The sequence below is a fragment of the Microcaecilia unicolor genome, chromosome 2 (genome assembly GCF_901765095.1).
Source record: "Microcaecilia unicolor chromosome 2, aMicUni1.1, whole genome shotgun sequence".
Lineage (NCBI taxonomy): Eukaryota > Metazoa > Chordata > Amphibia > Gymnophiona > Siphonopidae > Microcaecilia > Microcaecilia unicolor.
In genome coordinates, this window is record NC_044032.1 from 184,039,807 (window position 1) to 184,060,040 (window position 20,234).

Consider the following 20,234-nt stretch of genomic DNA (forward strand, 5'->3'; position numbering starts at 1 on the left):
GACTGGTGGTTGGGAGGCGGGGATAGTGCTGGGCAGACTTATACGGTCTGTGCCCAGAAAAGGACAGGTACAAATCAAGGTAAGGTATACACAAAAAGTAGCACATGTGAGTTTATCTTGTTGGGCAGACTGGATGGACCGTGCAGGTCTTTTTCTGCCGTCATCTACTATGTTACTATGTAATGCTGTTTCTACCAGCTACAATTTATGCTGTTTTAGTGATTTTCAATTTTATTTTCATGATATATATGTACATTTAGGAAGTTTTCAAATAAATTCAAAAGTTGTTAAATTAAAAAAAAAATCCAGTGTCATAAGATTTTTTTCTATTGTTTTTATATAGAAACTAGTAAGAAAGGCCAGTTTCTGAGGCTAATGAAACGGGCGCTAGCAAGGCGCTTTCCTTACCATCCCCCTCCCCTTGTTGCTGGACTTACCCTCCCGTGTAGTTCGCTGTGGATCAGGTGTTCGGACGGCACTCCGTGGGGGGGGGGGGGGGTGGAGGATCTGTGTAGGTTGTTGTTTTTCTGTGTGCGTGGGGGGGGTGGAGCTTCGGAGGGCGGTGTAACTGGGGATTCGTTGAGTGTCATTGCCCCGCCCCAAACGTCATCACGTTGTGACGCGAGGGCGGGGCAAGCACTCATGATGGAAAACTGATCTGGACCATGACAAATTAACTTGGAATGCTGGGTAAGTTTGCCTCATAGAACATAGGCGGTGCGTTTCATATAGAGAGATATCTGTCATCATAAGCAAAAATACATGCATATAGCACAACCTGAAACCCATAATACAGCATTGCAAATAAAGCAAGCTCTGGAGCACTGATAACAACATTTTGAATAGAACCCGACTCCCCTTCACAGACCCCTTGAAAACTCCCCAACCCCACAACTCCCCTTACATCTCCCCCCCACCAACCCCTTCTAACATAGAGAATGCAAAACTAAGGAAGTTTAATACAACAATATAAACCTCACAAGTTTGCTATTGTTTTAGATTAATCATTACGGCGGCAAGCTCTACCCACTAGCTTCAGCCCAGACAGTGAGCCGGATAGGCTCATAAGCCTGTCATTAAATCTCCTTGTGAGCACCATCCATTAAATACAAGCCCTAACATGTAGCCAGTACAAGTCCTGTAATAATGGTCAAGTACTCTGTTTATATTCTTAGTCACCTACCGTGAAATGTTTATTATATCCTGCCATCATTGCAACCAAAAACAGCAAGTATAAAATACAAGGTGCTGGAGGAAATCTGACTTCAGTGAAAGCACATGCTTTTCTCAAATCTGTTTATAAATTTGTTTTTTACCTTACATGAAAACCTTACCTTTCTTAGTTACTGGTGCATCAGCCTCCTGTAGACTTTCTACTTCACCTTCTGTTGATTCATCTTTAGTTGGAGGAGAGTGGCTGTAACGAGGCAATGCTGGTGACGCACTCTGGGGTCTTGATTTTGGGCTCCGAGATTTCTTCAGTGTAGGTGATAAAACTCTTTTCTTTGTTGGGTTTTCTGCCTTAGTTTCACCTTGTAACTGGCTTAAAGGCTACAGAGAGAATTCACATGAACATTTCAGTAACAAACAGTGGAATGATAAAAGTCCAAAATATATTATACCAGGTATCAACAAAGTACAAAGTTTCTTAGGATCTAGGAGCCAGCCCAAAAATCTAGGCGTCAGACTTGGAACAACTGGAATTTTTGTTCATTTTATGCACATTTATAAATTTCACATTCATAATGTGCTCAAGATGATGCACAGCAAATGTTTTTAACAAAGTAGCAGGGAAGAAGCCGATAAAAGGCAACTGCTCTCCCCTTCACCCACCCACCTACAGCCTATCTGGCAATGGAGAGAGGCTTTAAGCTGTGGTTGATGGGGCAATCAGAGAGAAGCCAAAGCTGCAGAAACTAAGGGTGGGTGGGACGGTTCACTCCCAAAAGCTGCAGCCTTAGACTCTCTACTTAGCCCACCTGCCCCTTGTAGCTGCAGTTTTAACCCCATCCCCACAGCTAGTCCCATTCACTCCCAGCAAACACAGCCACTCTTCATCACCTACCCCTTACCCCAGCAGCAACCTTGGCTCACATCCCCATCCACAGCAGTAGTGTTAGAATCTCTCCTCTACCTCCCCACCCCCCACCAAAAAAAAAAAAAATAGTAGATTCTCTCAAGATCTAATCCCCTCTCCCAAAAAACCAAAACAGATTAATAAAAAATTTTTAATTTATCCTACCAACAGGGCTGCTGGAGAATCATCTCAGAAACAATGCTCCTTAAGGGCTGCTTCTGCGGGTGCTAGCACGCCAAGTATCCTCCTGATCAAGGTGATTCTATGTGGGCTGCCTCTCCACTCTCTGCCTCCCCACCAGTAAGCACACACACCTCCATACCTCTCTCCCTCTCCCCCCCAACACTTTTTTCCCCACAACAGCTTTTTAACACTACTGCTGCGTGTGAGACACACACACATTTAATACAGCAACATGGCACATTTCATACACACACGCTATTTAAAAATGCAACTGAACACTCCACCAAGAAGCTGCCCTCATGCAACAACAGTTCCAGACCTGCTGGAAAAAAATGTTAAAAGGTAGGTGCTCCTTTCTATGCATTGCATGGAATACTCATTTTAATACTAGGTAGAGTATTGTGATCTCTGTTTCCATCCATTTTAATACTATAAAACACACAATCTAATACATCCCACCTTCCTATCCCTCCATAACATTTTTCACACACTGAACTATATGTTAGTCCCTATACTCCCCCTCCTATCTTTCCCCTAACTCTTCCTTCCTCCTTTATGCCCATCTTACCTATCCACACATAAATGATTACCTCTTTACTTACAATATTATAGCTGCATCCATTTTATATCACTTTGTTAACATGATTTACTATGTACACTGCATTGAACCTGCTGAGTGGGAAAGTGCGGGGTATAAATGTTATAAATAAATGAGTTCAGTAATGTATTTGCATAGGATTATCGGTAGCTGTTACTAAGAACAATAAAAGCAATGCAGAACCTCTTTGTACGTTAGACACTGAATAAACGTGCACGTTAGACTAGCTCTGACATCTACTATATGTGAGGGCTCGTATCCCTGCTGTCAATGGAGAATACTTGCTTCAGGTAAGTAAATCTGTAATCACCTCAATTTGTTTGAACTTTATTTCCATGTATCCAAATGGACGGAAACTGAGATCACAATACTCTACCTAAATGTTACTAGTGAATTATTTTTAATAATCCAATTATGTTTCTAAATACTTTCTAGTAGATATATACAGAGCTCGACAAACCCCAAGCACCAGGTTGCCATGGTGCCTAAAAATAAATAAATAGTCCTGGCACCTAGGTTTTTGTACCTCAAAAATACTTTTTTTGGTCCCTTCCTTCTCTCACCTATCCAGAACCAACCAGCATCTCTCTCACTCTTCCCAGTGGCTAGCAAAAGCATTATTGCCCTAAAAGGGTGGGCCAAAAATGAACCAGATATTCCAGATAAATTATATGTTTTTTAGGCCTGTTAAATAACAAGTCTGAACTAAAAAAAAGATAATGCTGGCATGGTGACCTTACATCTGTATATAAACGTGAACAAAGTGGCAGGTGTGGCTTCGCCTCGTTGGGCTGACTAGATGGACTATGCAGGTCTTTATCTGCTGTCCTTTACTGTATAAGTGCTGATATCTATACAGCCAATTTTGTTGGACATATATACTACAATTTTTAAAACTAGTAACATCGCTGTGGCCGATTAGCTACATAAGGAACTGGGCTGTGATTAAGAGAAATCTCAGCATTTCTGAAGGTGTAATCATAATATACTGAGAAATCAAACCCAGATATTAGCCCATCCTCTTCACTCTTGCCATGACTGAAATTTTCACCTGTTGGTTAGTGCCTACTAATTACTTTTTTTTACTGGTCATTTATGATTGTCTTCTTAACTTACAGCCATCATAGATCAATTTCAAAAAATTATTATTCATTGGGGTTAGAAAGCTTTATCACATTCCCCACCCCCCAACATTCATATACTACTCTCTCAACCTACCCGTTTTTAAATTCAGCACATCTGCTTCAAAGGATACTGTTACTACTTAATCAACATTTTGTTTCCTATTTTATGCTGTCCAAGTCCTGCTCTCATGGCGCAAATCCACAAATGTGGATACGAATGCCCACACACATTTAAAAGCACCATTAGATTTTTGAGAACCAAACAAGCTGTAGTTTGGGGTTCCACAGTATTTACATCCCTGGATTTTTTTTGTTGTTGAACATAATATATGATTAAAATCATTTGAAAGCTTGAGTAGAAATTAAGCATGTACAAAATAAATAAGCCAAGGCTTTGATAAATATTTTGCATTTCTAGAAAATTATTATTATTTTTTTTTTAACTCTGCATCTGATGTTACTATTTGTGCAAATTAGGTGGTCTTAGTTTACAAACCTCAAGCTAACCTGGCACTAATGGTCCACAACTAACTTTTTTAGGATTTTTGTGATCTATGCTGCATTATCTATTTTCCACAACAGCAACGTATATGGAGAAACTAATATAGCAAACCATCCAGGAGGCAGGTCCTAGCTGCCACTCTAATCTTGCAGATATAGAAAACAGGTTTAGCAAGTTACTGGCAATTATGTTTGCATTAGAATAAAATACCTTTGTTATAGACGCATTAAACTAATAAGTTACTCACCTGTAGCAGATGTTCTCTGAAGCCAGCAGGCCACGCATTCTCACAGCTGGGTGATGTCATCCAACAGATCCCGGTGCAGACACTGACTACAGAGATTAACTTAGAACTTGCTGCCAGCATCCCACCACGCATGTGCTGGTGCCTTCCAGTCAGACATGTGAGCATAGGTTCCTCGGTTATTTTTTGAAAAAGGCTAAAGAATACAACTCCAAGGGGAAATGGGAGGGTATGTGAGAATACTTGGCCTGCCGTCCTCAGAGAACACTTGCTACAGGTAAGTAACTTTGCTTTCTCTGAGGACAAGTAGGCCATTGTATTCTCACAGCTGGGAATCCCTAGCTACCAGGCTCACCAAAAACAACAATGCTAGGATAATAGACACAAAACGTTGAGGCCTGAAAGTCAATTAACCTGAAACTATTTATATACTAGTTGTGAAGATGCATCCTAGAACTAACGGAAACTGGGCCAGGAGGGGGTGTAGTTGGATCCTAGACAGACACCGAACAAATTCTTCAGGACTGCCTAACTGAACCAGCTGTCACTGAGATGTGAATGTGTGGGCAGATGACCAAGTCGCAGCTTTGCTAATCTCCTTTATGGAGGCTGACTTCAAGTGTGCAACCGACATAGCCATGGCTCCGATATTATCAGCCTTGTCATGACCCTCTTGATTCAGCCCAACCTGGGCATAAGTAAAGGAGATGCAATCTGCTAGCCAATTAGAAATTGTGCACTTACCAATAGCTACCCCCATCCAGTTTGGGTCAAAAGAAACAAAAGCTGGGAGGACCGTCTATGGGCTTTAGTCCACTCCAAAAGCTCACTTGCAATCCAAGGTATGCAGTATACTCCCCAGGATGGGCATGAGGTTTTGGGAAACATGGAACTCCGCACTACTATAGGAAAGAACTTTGGTGGGGTGTGTAGAACTACTCTATTGTGGTGAAATTTAGTGTAAGGTGGATCAGCTACTAGAGCCTGAAACTCACTGATGTGACTGCCACCAAAAACACAAAATTTCCAGGTCAAATACTTTAAGTGACAGGAATCAAGAGGCTCGAAAGGAGCTTTCATCAGTTGGGTGAGGACAACGTTGACATCCTATGACACAGCTGGAGGTTTGACAGGGGACTTTGTTAATAACAAACCTCATATGAAGCGAAAAACTAGAGGCTGTACAGAGATGGGCTTACCTCCTACACAGCAATAAGCACTAATTGCATTTAGATGAACCCTTACAAAGTTGTTTTTCAAATCAGATTCAGAGGTGCAGGAGATATTCAAGCACTTTTTGTGTAGGGATCTAAGGCCTTGCATTCACACGAGACAGCAAACCTCCTTCACTTAAATGAGTAACACCTCTTAGTGGAGTCTTTCCTGGAAGCCAGCAAGATGCAGGAGACTCCCTAGAGCAAATCTAAGAATTCAACTTCTATGCTCTCAGTATCCAAGACCAGGGAATGGAGGTTGGGATGCAGAAGAGATCCCTCGTTCTGTGTGATGAGGATCTTCTAAGGACATCAAGAAAAGCATCATGGTCAATGTGAGCTGGGTCTCCCTTCCACGTGGTGGCCAGAGCTAATCCTGCTTAGCTTGGCTGACTGTTTCCCCGGTATGGGCTCCAAACCACCTCCTCGCTGCACTGTTTGTCCTGGTTTAACCGCTCCCCAGCTGACCTGCGCCCAGGATCAGCTCACGACTGGGCCACACAAAACTTCAGCAGTCTTATAGTTCTTGAAAACCACAGGTCTTTATTTTCTCAGCACCTTTTAATACAGTCTTAATCTTCAAGCAGTTTCCTCATCAACAATGCAAGAGTCAGTTCAGTTTTTCCACATTCAGCTTATTAACACAGTCCAATCTTAACTCAGAATATCACAAACAGCAAATCTTTGTCTTGCTCCCAATTGTAGCCTCCCCTCATCAGCACTATCTTCTACCCTTAGATAGTTTATGGGTTAGCTTCTTCCACCAGTGGCTTCCCCACTGGATTATTTTCTCCTCTCCAAGTATACATAGCTTGGGCCACACTCCCGCCACCAGAGCCTTTACCTTTCCTGAGGAAGTTTGAGCAAGCCCTCCAACCTCCATGCACTGCTCCTCTTTCTCTTCTCCTCCTTCCTCTATATCCCATTCCATCTCCTCATCCACCCTGGGTTCCCCCAGCTGCTGCTCATTCCCTGGATCAGAGCTCATTTCCCAATCATTCACCCCTCCCTCCTGTTCCTGAGAGTCCTGCTGATGCCCCAGTGGTTTCTGGGACTGGTAGTTTCTCTGCCTAACTAGTGTTTTCACTGGGGCTCTGACCACTAGAGGGTGAACCTTTTGTCTAGAAGGGATTAGTGAAGAAGAATCATTACATTTCAAAGGAAAACCTCTCCCCCGTCCCGGTCTCAGCATGACTGGAACTGGACTCCTTTCAGAGTCCTCACATCAAATTAAACTCCTCAACTGTGAACAGTAAAATGGACAGCGTTCAAATTGAGGTCGATGCTCCACCTAAACAGGCCTAGCAACTCATGAAAAAGAAAGGAAACCTTTAAGAGCTGGAAAAAAACTACTAAAATTAAAATCAATCAAAAGAAAATAAAGAAAAAATGGAAATCTCTCAAAAAAAGGACAAATACCTGCACAGGAAGGCACGGCGAACAAGAGAGAAAATACACACCAAGAGGAAAACATGATGACAAGTCCTCCCTTCTCTGTAGAAAAACGAAGAGTGAGGAACCCATGCTTGCAGGAAGGCACCAGCACATGTGCAGTGGGATGCTACTAGAAAGTAGTAAGTTAATCTCGCTAGTCAGCGCCCGCACCGGGCTCCATCAGATGACGTCACCCAGCTGTGAGAAAACAACAGCCTACATTTCCTCGGAGAAAGGGAGTTTAGCTCTCAAATGAAAAATACTACCTGAAATGTATTCTGTATGCTGTCCAGATTTAACAGCAGTTTAAAGAAATTTTTTCTATCAATGAGTGAGACATGAAAAACTTTAAACACATGAGCACTTACTGTCTCCTATTTAAGGGGCACTAATTTAAGAGTGCTTCTGCTTTAAGTCTCAGTTATCCAGTTAGCACACACTAATCATAACGTGCTATCTAGATAACACTTCCATGCCCATTTCCCACCCATGACATGTCCCCTCCCAAAAATATTTAAAAAAAACTAAACAACACATGTTTAATACATTAAAAGAAAAAAATGGTAAATGTTTTCTTGCACACCAAGTATGTGCTAAGGCTCAACACCTTTAGTAAATGGCCTCTAAGTAATAAGGCAGCCCAATGCGTAAACCTTACCTTGTTAAGAATGCCTTCCTTTTGTAGGGCCACTGACACGCCAACAGCAGGAGCCATTTCTAGAGGCAATGGTGGCAGATTTTGTTTGGTTCTATGTGGAGGAATAAGGATAAATGCCCCTTCAACAACTACAGGCTGCTGCTCTATCTCTGCATTCTCCTTTAGCAAACCAGTTAGCGATATCTCTGTGCTGCCAAGTGACTGATCCCCACAACAAAGATGGACCTGTTAGAAAAATAAAAATATTCTGTTAAAATAGATCTGCCTTTCTAGAAATAGACTATTGCAGGCAGGTCATTCATATTAATGTCAGTTCATGAAAACAGTCTGAATTAACAGCCTTAAAACAAATGAAGAAAAAGAAAAGATACAAATAATGAAGGCATCAGATACGGGGCAGATTTGTTGACTCAGTTACATCATTATGCATTAATTTTTAAAGCATGGTCCCAGTAGATTGTCACTATAAAACAGGGGCGTAGCCACGGGCAGGCCTGGATGGGCCCAGGCCCAGCCACTTTCCCTCCAGGCCCACCCACCCAACACCCTCCAGGGTTTAAATCTTTTTATGTTTCAACATTTTTATTGAATTCAACATTACATATGCACAATCACCAATATATACCCATAAATTCAACATATACCTTATCCGGTGAAGTGCAGCAAACCATTATCATCATCAAACTTTTAACATGTACATTCTCATCCCTGCTGTCGAGTTTGTATTTCAGCCTCGTCCGTATTATTTCAACTGTTATTGAAACCATACATATCAGCGGCCGCCTTCCCCACCTATATTTCCCTTATCCCTTTCCCTCCCATCTTTTCTTCCCACCCCCCCTTCTCCCTTCCCTTCCGTAGACTACACCATGTGATCTTTACTACTGATAATCCTATCATCCTCATTCAATCATAGCTTATTAAGAATAAGAATTCTACCTCTCTGTGTAAGAGTGCTTAAGAAAGGACCCCGCACCTTAAGAAATCGTGCTTTGCGTTTACAAGAACCTCTGGCCTCCTGGGCTTCCCAACTCAGTAGCTGATGTACTTGGTTGCGCCAGTGCCAAAATTCCAGGGTTCCGGTGAGGTCCATGACTGTAAAATACACTTCCGCGCTAGCAAACACAATTTACAACACAATAATATTTCTTCTGCATTTAACCCTTGAAATGACCCAGGGCAATCTAGAACCAACTGAAAAGGTCCCGCTTACTTGTCTTTTCATCAACTGGGACAAAAAGGCCACCACTCGCCTCCAGAAACGTCTTATCATTAAGCATCCCCAAAACGCATGATAGAAAGTGTTATCAGATAATTTACATTTCAAACAAGTAGGTACAGTAATTCCACCCGCTCTGAAGAATTGGACCTATGTAAAATATGCCCTATGTACTACACGGAAGGCACATTCTGGGTAACCTGCCCTCTCAATAGTTTAGGGATACCTCTGAGATGAGCCGCAATATCCCAAGAAGAAAGGCCACGCCCCACATCCACTTCCCAACGCTGTCGAAGCTGGATCGGCTCCTCTCCAGGTCTCAAGAACTACAATTTCTTCTGAATGCCAGAAATTGAGGGAGCCTCCTCTGACAACTCCTCAAATAATATCTGGATCTTTTCCCCCAGTTTACTTTTAAGCACCTCTTTGTCTAGGGACTGGACATAGTGTTTTAACTGGCAATAAGCAAAAGTGTCACCCCATCTAATAAACTCAGGGGAAATTAATTGATTTAAAGGTTTGATTTCTCCCTCCGAATTCACTACTGTCCCCAATTGACCCAATTGTTCCCACCGTACAAAAGTCGGGTTTTCCAACCCTGGTAAAAACATCAGGTTCCCTCTAATGGTTAAAAGCTCTGTTGTTCGAGGGTCGCCCCCCAGGCACTTCCCCAAGAATTTCCAGGCCTCTTGTAAAGGGCATAGGAGTACAGATTGTCTAATGGGCAGTGGCAGAGCAACCCTATTCCCCTGCAACAACGATATCAATTTATAGGGCCTAAAAAGGACTTCCTCTAGCTGAAGAGGTGTATGGTAACTTGAAGAAAAAAAAAACAAACAAACAATCTCGTACGTGTCTCAAAAGGCATGCCAGATTATAGTATTGAATGTTAGATAATCCCAGCCCTTCCTGGTTCCACCCACCCCAGAGAAATGGCAATCTGATCTTCGCTATCTTGTACGCCCAACAAAATCTCATCACCAGACGGTAAAAACATCTAATATCCTTCGCTAGCAAACGTAATGGTAGCGTTTGCATCACATATAACCATCTAGGCAGAATTACCATTCGGATTAAACACAGTTGGCCCGATAGAGATAATATCAAAGTCCTCCAGGCTTGTAAGAGCTGCGCCGTCTTATCCACTAGCCTCTGAACATTTAATCTGTATATTCCCTTTGTCTGAGCCGCAAGAAGGACCCCCAAATACCGGAATGATTTGTCCACCCACTTCAATGGGAATTGTCTTTCCCAAAGTCGTCTCGTGTCTGCCGATATGGCCAGTGCTTCAGATTTATCAGGTTTAAATCTTTTTTTTACCTCCGTCGAAGCGGCCACGTCATTGAAAGCCCTGCCCATCAAGCCTTCCCTTCGTAAGTTTGTTCCCTCAGAGTCCCGCCTTCTGACATCATTTCCTCTTTCCGCAAGGGCGGGACTCTGAGGGAACATACTCACGAAGAGAAGGCTTAATGGGCAGGGCTTTCAATTACGCGGCCGTTTCGACAGAGGTAAAAAAAGATTTAAACCACGGCACGCAAGGTGGCATTGTGGCAGGAAGAGAAAGGGGGATGTTGGGCGGAGAAGAGGGCGGGCAGGTGGATACAAATGGGAGGGGAGGGCAGGGGAGAGAGGAGAATCGCTGGGTATGGATTGACGGAGGGGGGCAGGGGAGAGAAGGGAATTGCTGGGTATGGATGGAGGGGGCAGGGGAGAGAAGAAAATAGCTGGGTATGGCTGGATGGAGGGGGGCAGAGGAGAGAAGAGAATTGCTGGGTATGGATGGATGGGGCAGGGGAGAGAAGAGAATTGCTGGGTATGGATGGATGGATGGATGGAGGGGGCAGGGGAGAGAAGAGAATTGCTGGGTATGGATGGATGGATGGAGGGGGGCAGGGGAGAGAAGAGAATTGCTGGATATTGATGGAGGGAAGGGGAGAGGCGAGGAGTTGCTGGACATGGGTGGATGGAGGGCAGGGAGAGAGTAGAGTTGCTGGACATGGATGGAGGGGAGGGCAGGGAGAGAGCAGAGTTGCTGGACATGGATGGAGGGGAGGGCAGGGAGAGAGCAGAGTTGCTGGACATGGATGGAGGGGAGAGCAGGGAGAGAGAAGAAATGCTGGACATGGATGGAGGGGAGAGCAGGGAGAGAGAAGAAATGCTGGACATGGATGGAGGGGAGGGAAGAGAGAGGAAGTGAGATGAACATGAATGGAGGGGAGAGAGGAGAAATGTTGGACATGGATGGAGGGCGGCTAGGAAAAATGCTGGACATGGATGGAGGGGAGGGAAGAGAGAGGAAGGAGATGAGGGAAAAGGAAGAGAGGAGAAAAACTGCTCATGGATGGAGAAAATAGGCAGAAGCTGGATCCACTGGACAGTCAAGTCTGCAGAGGACCCAGCTTTTACTTACGGATGTAGGGCAAGAAATGAAATAGAAAGGAGGAAAGTAAAGAAATAAATGGAAAGGAAGCCCTGGAAACGGAGTTAAGAGGACAGATAACAGCAGAATCAAATACTGGGCCAGCATGATCAGAAAAACAAAGTCAACAGACAACAAAGGTAGAAAAATCATTTTATTTTCATTATAGTGTTTGGAATATGTCCACTTTGAGAATCAGGTGCTCAACGTTAAAAGTTTATATTTATTTACGGCATTTTATCTCACATTAAACATGAATTAGATTGGAACCTGGGATCATTTTTTTTTCCTGGAGAGAGTAATGCATTGCCCCCTCCCCCCCCCCCCCCCAGGCTATCTCCCCGGCTATAGCCAGCTCTGCAATTTTGAGGAGAGGCGCAGAGGTGGACCAGGGAGAGAGCCTGTTAAACATTTACCAGCACACCACTGGCAGGTGAACAGGGATGGGGCTTCAAAATAGGGGGGAAGTCCAGTGGAGATGTAAATGACTACTAGTGCAGGATTTAGATTTTAGCACCAAAAGGAGAAGAAACTGCTGGGCAAAACAAACAAAGAAATTTCAAATGCAAAATATCCTTGAGTTTAGCAGTAGATAGGACAAGCAAGACAAGAAGCAAACTTTTTTTTTTTTTTTTTAAGAGAAATATATTGAGAGCACTGTGATAAAGGGAAAATGAGAACTAAATCACAGGAGTGTGGTAAAAACTAGAGACTGACAAATATAAACAAAAGCAGGTGAGAACATTTGGCATTTTTGCTCAGAATTGATGACTGAATTTAAATATCAAGAAAAAACAAAGAACAATAGGTTAATACTGTGACAGAAAAATCAACAACAAAAACTTTTAAAAACTAAAGACTTCCTGCAGCAGAATAACATGCTAGAAGTCAACAGATAGGAAATTTTAAGTATATGTTAAAAAAGACTGTTGATAGAGCAGAGCCCTGAGTTAACTCTAGTAGATAAACGTCTTCAATCCAATTTATCTGTGCCTTATTGCACACAGAAATAATGCTAATCCAGGAAAGATGTAAACCATGATAAAACTTGCCTTCAATTTCTAAGGTTTGTAGATGGTATAACAGAATATCACTATGTATTAAGTTGAATGCTACAGTAATGTCTATTTATAAAAAGAACGAAAGAATTGTGTACTGAAGTCAAAACAAGCACATTCTTCCCCCTGCCCTTGTAAAACCCTAATAAACAATTTAGAGACCCAGGATGAACTGCCTCCAAACAGGGTGCTTCCCAGGCTCCTATTATATAAAAATTTGCCCTATTGTACTCCTATATCCCCTTCACCCACAAATGTCCCCTAAAGCACAGCACTTATGCCTGAACAATGTTTTCAAATTTTCTATTTGGGGCACGCAAAGAAAACACACCAAACAGGCTTAGCTACATAGTAAATAATGACTAAATAAACAGCAAAGCGTCCTATCTGGTCTACCCAGTAAAGTGGTTAATGCTGTATTTGGTTCTCTGCACAGGTTAATTTCCTTCATCAGGCCTTCATTTAGGCCTGAAATGGACACTCTGTGCAAAAATCCAGGTGGTCTTCTTAGGCATGCAAAAAGTATTTCATTTAATGCTTGGCTTCCTTTTGAAAGCTCTGGGTATATGCCACTCCCTTCTTGAATTCCACCTACACATGCCCCAGGCTGAGGATAGACCTGTCCTGATAGTGAGGGCATTCACCTGAGGCTGTGGCATAACCTTATTCTGGAACCTATATGCCTTTTTGCTGTGGCTTCTGGCCAACAGACATGACGGTGACATAAGATAAACAGCATAGTTGCTATGAACTATTCAATGCATGTAGCCACCACTAATAGAACCCTGTCCACCACGTCATGGGTAAAAAGGTATAACCAAGAGGTACAAGGCTCTAATAATTTAATAGAGAAATCCTACATAATACGTTTCGAGAAAGGTTTGTTCCAAGTGCTCCTGTGAAAGGTCAAATGTGCTTTATCAAGGAACATGGCTGTGAATTCATAGAGCAAGTACAAGATGAAGCTTTGAAGGCTATGGCTCACCACTGCAGTACCAATGAGGAACACTATCTGAAAAGGCAAAGCTATCCTACCGTGGCTCTGAAAATGCAGGCACCAGAAGCCTTGAATGGAAACAAATTCAGTTCTTAGGAGCACTAAGGAATAGAGTGTTGAGTCAGCATTATTAGAAGGGTAGAAATAGTCACTAGCAACTCAGCAGCAGACCACATTGAGCCTGCAAACAGGTGGGAAAATGTGGGATACAAATGCAATAAATAAATAAATAATATACAAATATTACATTCTGAACTCTAGTAGACTAAAGATAATCAGAAAATACCTGCAATACCCCAGTCTACAGATTCTTTGGAAGGAGCACAGCATTTGGCAGTCTACAGTGGCATTAGATTAGAGAGTTGCACGGGGACAGAAATCTTACCCATCCCCACCCGGCCCTGCTGGAATCTTACCAGTCCCCACCCATCCCCACTGGAATCTTACCCATCCCCATCCATCTCCCGCAAAAATGTAACCCATCCCAACCCCTCCCCACCCGTCCCCGCAAAAATTTAACCCATCCCCACCCATCACTGTAAGAATTTAATGGTACATAAAAGAAAATTCCAGTCAGCTCCCTCAGTCTCTCTCTGGATTTGAGCCATAGCACTGTAGGCAAGGAAGGAATGGAAGCTGAAACTTGGAACACTCTGATGTGCACATGTAAGATTTGTCTCTGATTTACTGGCACTGTGTGATAAGTCACCACATGCACGCGCCAGTAGGTCAGGTGACATCCGATGCTCATACCTGTGTCAGAGCTGAGGTCTGCTCATCAGCCCGGGAGCAAAGAGGATTAATTGTAACATAGTAAGTGACAGCAAATAAAGACCTGAATGGTCCATCCAGTCTGCCCAATAGTCACACTCATTATCAATTCAAGATTAAATCAACGAGTGTGATATTATATACTTGATTATCGTCTTTCTTTTGTGTTTCTGGAACATAGACCATAGAAGTCTATCTGGCCCTATCCTTATGTTCCAACTGCTGGAGTTGTCTTTGAAGCCCACTCCAGTCTATGCGTCTTCTCATTTGTGGGACACAGATCGTAAAAATCTGTCCAGAACTGTCCTTATGTTCCAGCCACTGAAGTTGCTGTCTAAGCCCTTTCCAGCCCATCCTAAACCAGACTTCCATATATTAGGCACAGACCATACAAGTCTGCCCGGTATTGGCCCTAGTTAATCACAGCCAGAGTCGACATCTAAGCATCACTTCACACATCCACATACATGCAGCCATTTAAGGTTAGGTTTTTTATAACTTCCATTTTCTAATTAGAGATCCTCTGTGTTCATCCTACGCCTTTTTGAATTCCATCATCATTTGTGTCTCTACCATCTCCTTAATGGAACTTTCCACATTTGTGTTGTTAAAGCAAGGAGGAGGAGGAGACAGCGCTCAAAGAACTTGGTACTCGGTAGATGAGAGGCTGGTGCAGGTGTAGCTTACACTTCCACGGGAACCCCGCATAACTGCTTCCATCCCCACAGGAACCCCACAGGAACTGCTTCCGTCCCCGCAGGAACCCCGCAGAACTACTTCCGTCCCTGCGGGAATCCCGCGGGTTCCGCAGGATTCCCGTAAACCCCGTTCCCGTGCAGCTCTCTATATTAGATCGTAGTCAGCTAGATCATGTGACCCATGTGCAGTTTGGGTATTATTCCTAATCTTTGATTGCATCATTGCACCAACCTTTTTAGAGCAGCTAATTCATTACACAAGAGATGGTACTTGCTAAGCTATACACATATCAACTAAGTAAGTAATAGGTATTTGCATTGTTCATGGTGTTAAACAAGCTAGTAAACTGTTAAAAAGGGGAAGAGGGAAGGAAAAGAATCTGAAGAAGCAAAGGAGTATACTGAAGAGAGGGAGATGGCCAAAGGGAAGGAATACATTAGAGACAGAAAGACAGACAAGGGACAAGAAAAAGGAGCCCTGAATACTGCAATAGTTCTCAGGCTCTCTTTATGATAGTGTTTCAAGATATTTATTAGATCCTTCTCACAATATTTGGGTAAGAAGGGAAAATAGACAAGTAAAGATGAAGAAAATACAATTAATCAAATTAGTTACCTGTAGTTTTGGATGCGCTGTAAAGTACATACGAAGGATATCAAGACTACTACGTATCTTAACGGACGCCCTCTCTGGCTCAAAGTTTGGATTCATTAAATTAGTGAAGGGTTCATTGGTGACATCATTTCCCAACAATGAATAGTAAAAGAAAAATTCTGGCTGTCGCTCTGGCAGTTTCATTGTACTGGAAATCAACTACAAATATGATAAAAGAAACAGTAAGTATTTGTAAAATGAATGTTAAATAACATGAAATTTATAACAAAATAAAAAGTTGGTACCGATAGCTGGTTAAAATTATTAAAATATTTTCTCTTTTAGTAAAAATATTATGACATTCTACAGTACTCTCCAAAAAAAAAGGTGAAATGTAAAACTTATACTTTAATTTTCTTAACCCTGCTAGACCAGTGCAGGTGCATGGATTTATGCCATGAGAGCCACATATTATCTATGATATTAGCACTAAAGCGTTAGGGCAGATTACCAACTTTCCAGTGTGCTATTGACCAAGCTAAAAAGAATGTTAATACAGCTAAGTCATCAAAACAGGTGAGTCAAGGAGGTCTCCAATTGCTCTCCCTCCCCACTCCTACCATCAGACTTGAAGGAAAGAGAAAATCCTTAATTCTGTAATAGTTCATCTTTCTGTGGTATGATCAAAGTGGTTTACAACAGAATCTAGGCATAGTAACAAGACTCAAAATTTGTCTTCTCAACCAGCAATCAAAACTGAAATTCAACACCTAGGCTTTTCCAGGTGGGTTCTGGACCGACAGAATTCAAAGAAAGGAAATTAACAGGTAAGTTTATGTTTAATTAGTTTTTATTGATGAAATTCAGAATACAAACACATTATCATTATCATATCATATAACAGAATGCAAAGTGCAAATTCCCCAATAAGAATATGGTCAAGACAAATTATCATCATTATTGCCGTCCCTGTTTTACCCCGTCTCCCCCTACCTGAAAATAGTTATAACATATTCAGTGCCCTCCCAGTCCCCCCTCCCGCCCGCCCTCTCCACCCTTGTAGAGATTAGCCAGTTACTATCACACGTCTTAACTAAAAAGTCAATAAACAACTTCGTCCTTGAGAAGGAAGAGTGACCCATAGTGGTTCCCACATTGCCCGAAATGTATTACCTGGAACGGACTCTAAATCCGTAACCCCACAGCGATACAGTCACATCTGAGATATTAGCTGAGACCTCCATTCCTGCAGCGAAGGACCTAAAGTGGATCGCCACGCTCTCAAGATAGAAGCAATCCCAAAAAATATCGCCACCTTAATAAACCCCTTGAATCCCTCAGAAGGATCCGACGAGAATTTGAAACTATGAAACAACAGTAAGGGGTCATGAACAAGGTACAGCCCCAGAAATGTTCCACACTCTTTAATAAGTCCTTCCAGAATCTCTGTACAAGCGGACACAACCAAAACATGTGTCCGAGCCTAACCATCCCCGCTCCGCATTTAGGGCAATTCCCATTACTCGCAAATTTCGCCCAGACTGCCCTTCGTGGGGATATATACAATCTCAGAACCCATTTATACAATTTCTCTCTCTGTGGTATTGAAAGTCTCTGCGCATACAGAGATTTAATGTAAGATCTACACAAATCTGCTGATACCTCACATCCAAGCTTCCTCGCCCAGCTACGAGCCAGGTGCATATAATCTACCTCTTCAGTTGAGTCCTTTAAATATTGATGATGGAATTTCAAAGGGACTGATACTTGTGCCCCCAATGAGAAGGCCTCCGCAAGCATCTCCACTACATCCTCCGTCAGGTCAGTCCAGGTCAGAGTATCAATATAGTGCTTTAATTGAAAGTACTCAAATAACTGCCCAGACGGAATGCCATATTGTAACTGTAAATCTGAATAAGTACGCAAGCGCCCCTCATCTGTGACTACATGCGCCAAATACACAATACCCCTCTTTGCCCACATGCTGAAAACACTCTTCCCCTGACCCAGTGGAAATGATCAGTTGTTACATATAGAGAGAGCCAGGGGGAACTAACCGCTGAAAAATGATGCCTCCTGCACATCCAACGCCATGCAGCTCTCAGCGACTGCAGCAAGAGATGTCTTAGAAAAACATGAGTTGGCAATATGCCTCCTGAATGTAACAGGTGACTAAAATGGACCTCTGGAAACATAGCCGTCTCTATCGATGTTAAAGAGAAATCAGAAGATCCCCGATACCAGTCATTAATGTGGTGCATTGCACATGCAATTGTTAGGGATCTGATATTAAGAAGGCCCATTACCCCCACCCCACCCCACCCCACCCCATCTCTCGGAGTAGAAACTATATCCAGTGGTAATCTAGGTCTCTTCCCTTGCCATAAATAATCCTGTAGGAGTCTCTGCAAAGCCTTCTCCTCCCGACACTTAAGGAAAAGGGGGAGTTGTTGAAACACATACATCCACTTAGGGGCCAAAAGCATATTAAATAGTGCAATCCGCCCCCATACCGTAAGCGGGAGGGCTTTCCACATTGCCAACTTATTCCTAGTTAGATCTAACAGTGGATTGATATTCACATTATATAGGTCAGCCATGTCCCTGGAGAGAGATATCCCTAAATATTTTAACATCAAGTCTACCCATCTAAGTGGAAACTCCCCCTCCCATGAACTTCTCATCCTGTCATCTAACGCCATCACACAGGATTTGTGAGGATTAAGGGTAAATCCCGACAAAGCTCCATATTCCTGAATTAAATCCAAAGCACCGTTAAGAGAGGATTGAGGATCAGTTAGAAGAAGCAAAATATCGTCAGCGTACGCAAGCGCTTTAACCTCCTGGTCCCCTACATTCACTCCCTCAACCCTATCACTCAAGTTTAGCATCCAAATTAATGGTTCTAAAGCTATATCAAACAATATATGGGACCGCGGACATCCCTGCCTGGTTCCCTGATGCATTTCAAAGTTCCTCAACTGCCCCTCATTAACCGCAATGTGTGCTTCCATCCCGCTATATAAAGTTTTCAGTGCCCCAATAAAGCCATCTGGGAACCCTGCCCACTCCAGCACCTGGAACAAAAACCCCCACCCCACTCGGTCAAATGCCTTAGCAGCGTCCAGGCTACTATCGCTGGAACTTTATGATAAATACATTGAGCCATAGATAGAAGCACTTTGCCTATATGTAAGACGGAGCAACGTTGAGGAATGAATCCTACCTGCGCAGGTCCCACCAATTCTGTGAGGTGGATCGCTATCCTATCAGCTAGGATCTTAGCCAGTAATGGGGCGGGGATGGGGCGGTACGACTCAGGCTCCTCTGGGGACTTCCCTGGTTTCAGCATCAGGGAAATCCGCGCTAAGTTTTCATAAGCAGGAAAGCTCCCTCCGCGGATTACTGATTGATGGTACTCAAACAATGGACCCAGTAGAGAATGCTGTAATATCCTATAAAATTCACCAGAAAATCCATTGACCCCCGGCGCAGAAAAGGGTTTTAACCCCTTAATGACCCGTTGTAACTCCTTGACGTATAAGGGAGACTCCAACTTAGCCACCGCCTCGTCACTAAGTCGAGGCATTCTTGCCCTTTCCAGAAATTCTCGTATCCTACCACTTTCCACTGGCTCCCTCTGGGCATATAGTTGTTGGAAATGATCATGCAATACTTCTCAAATCAATTCAGCCCTATTTACAACTCTCCCCACCTTATCCTACAGCACTGTTATCATCCAATTTCCTCCCCGTACCTTTACCATCCTAGCCAACATACCACCTGGCCTGTCACCAAATCGAGCAAAATGGTACTTTTGATATATCAACGTACACTGCGTTCGCTCATGCAGTAGAGAGTTGATCGTCACGTGTGTTGACAGATAATTTTCCTTATGTGCTTCTGCAGGGGAAGCTATATATATGCGCCTGGCTCTTCGCAGTTGCCTATTTAAATGAATAATGTTAGTCACAATTTTCCTTCTGCGTGATGCTATATAACCAATCAGTTCTCCTCGAAGTACTGCCTTTGCAGCACACCAAAATAATTGATTAGATTTATGTGATTTATTATGCGTTACATAATCCTCCCACTTTAGTCGTAGGAACTTTTGAAAGTCTTTATGTGATAAATAACTAGAAAATCTCCAAGCCCCCCGGAGCTTCCAATTCAAACCAGACAGGGGCAAGGTCTGAAATCACCACCTGCTCTAGGCCGGCCTCCGTGACCCATGGAAAAAGACCCGTGGCCACCAGGGCATAATCAAGGCGTACCCACGAGCCATGGGCTCTAGATCTGTGTGAGAAATCCCTGTCACCCAGGTGCAGAAGCCTCCAAGCATCTACCACAGAGAGAGAACATGCAAATTCCCTCAACATCCCTCTATCCCTACCTCCCATGGTCCCACCCCTCCGGACACCTGTACAGTCTCGATTGGATCCA

The 20,234-nt window shown here is 43.1% G+C and overlaps 1 protein-coding gene across 1 annotated transcript in view; it reads right to left on the bottom strand.

Moving 5' to 3' along the window:
- Positions 1-20,234, bottom strand: part of CEP120 (centrosomal protein 120) — a 410,430-nt gene that overhangs the window by 302,382 nt on the left and 87,814 nt on the right. The window contains 3 exon segments of the mRNA XM_030193546.1: positions 1,335-1,551; positions 8,035-8,259; positions 15,813-16,010. Coding sequence (XP_030049406.1) covers positions 1,335-1,551; positions 8,035-8,259; positions 15,813-16,010 — 640 coding nt within the window.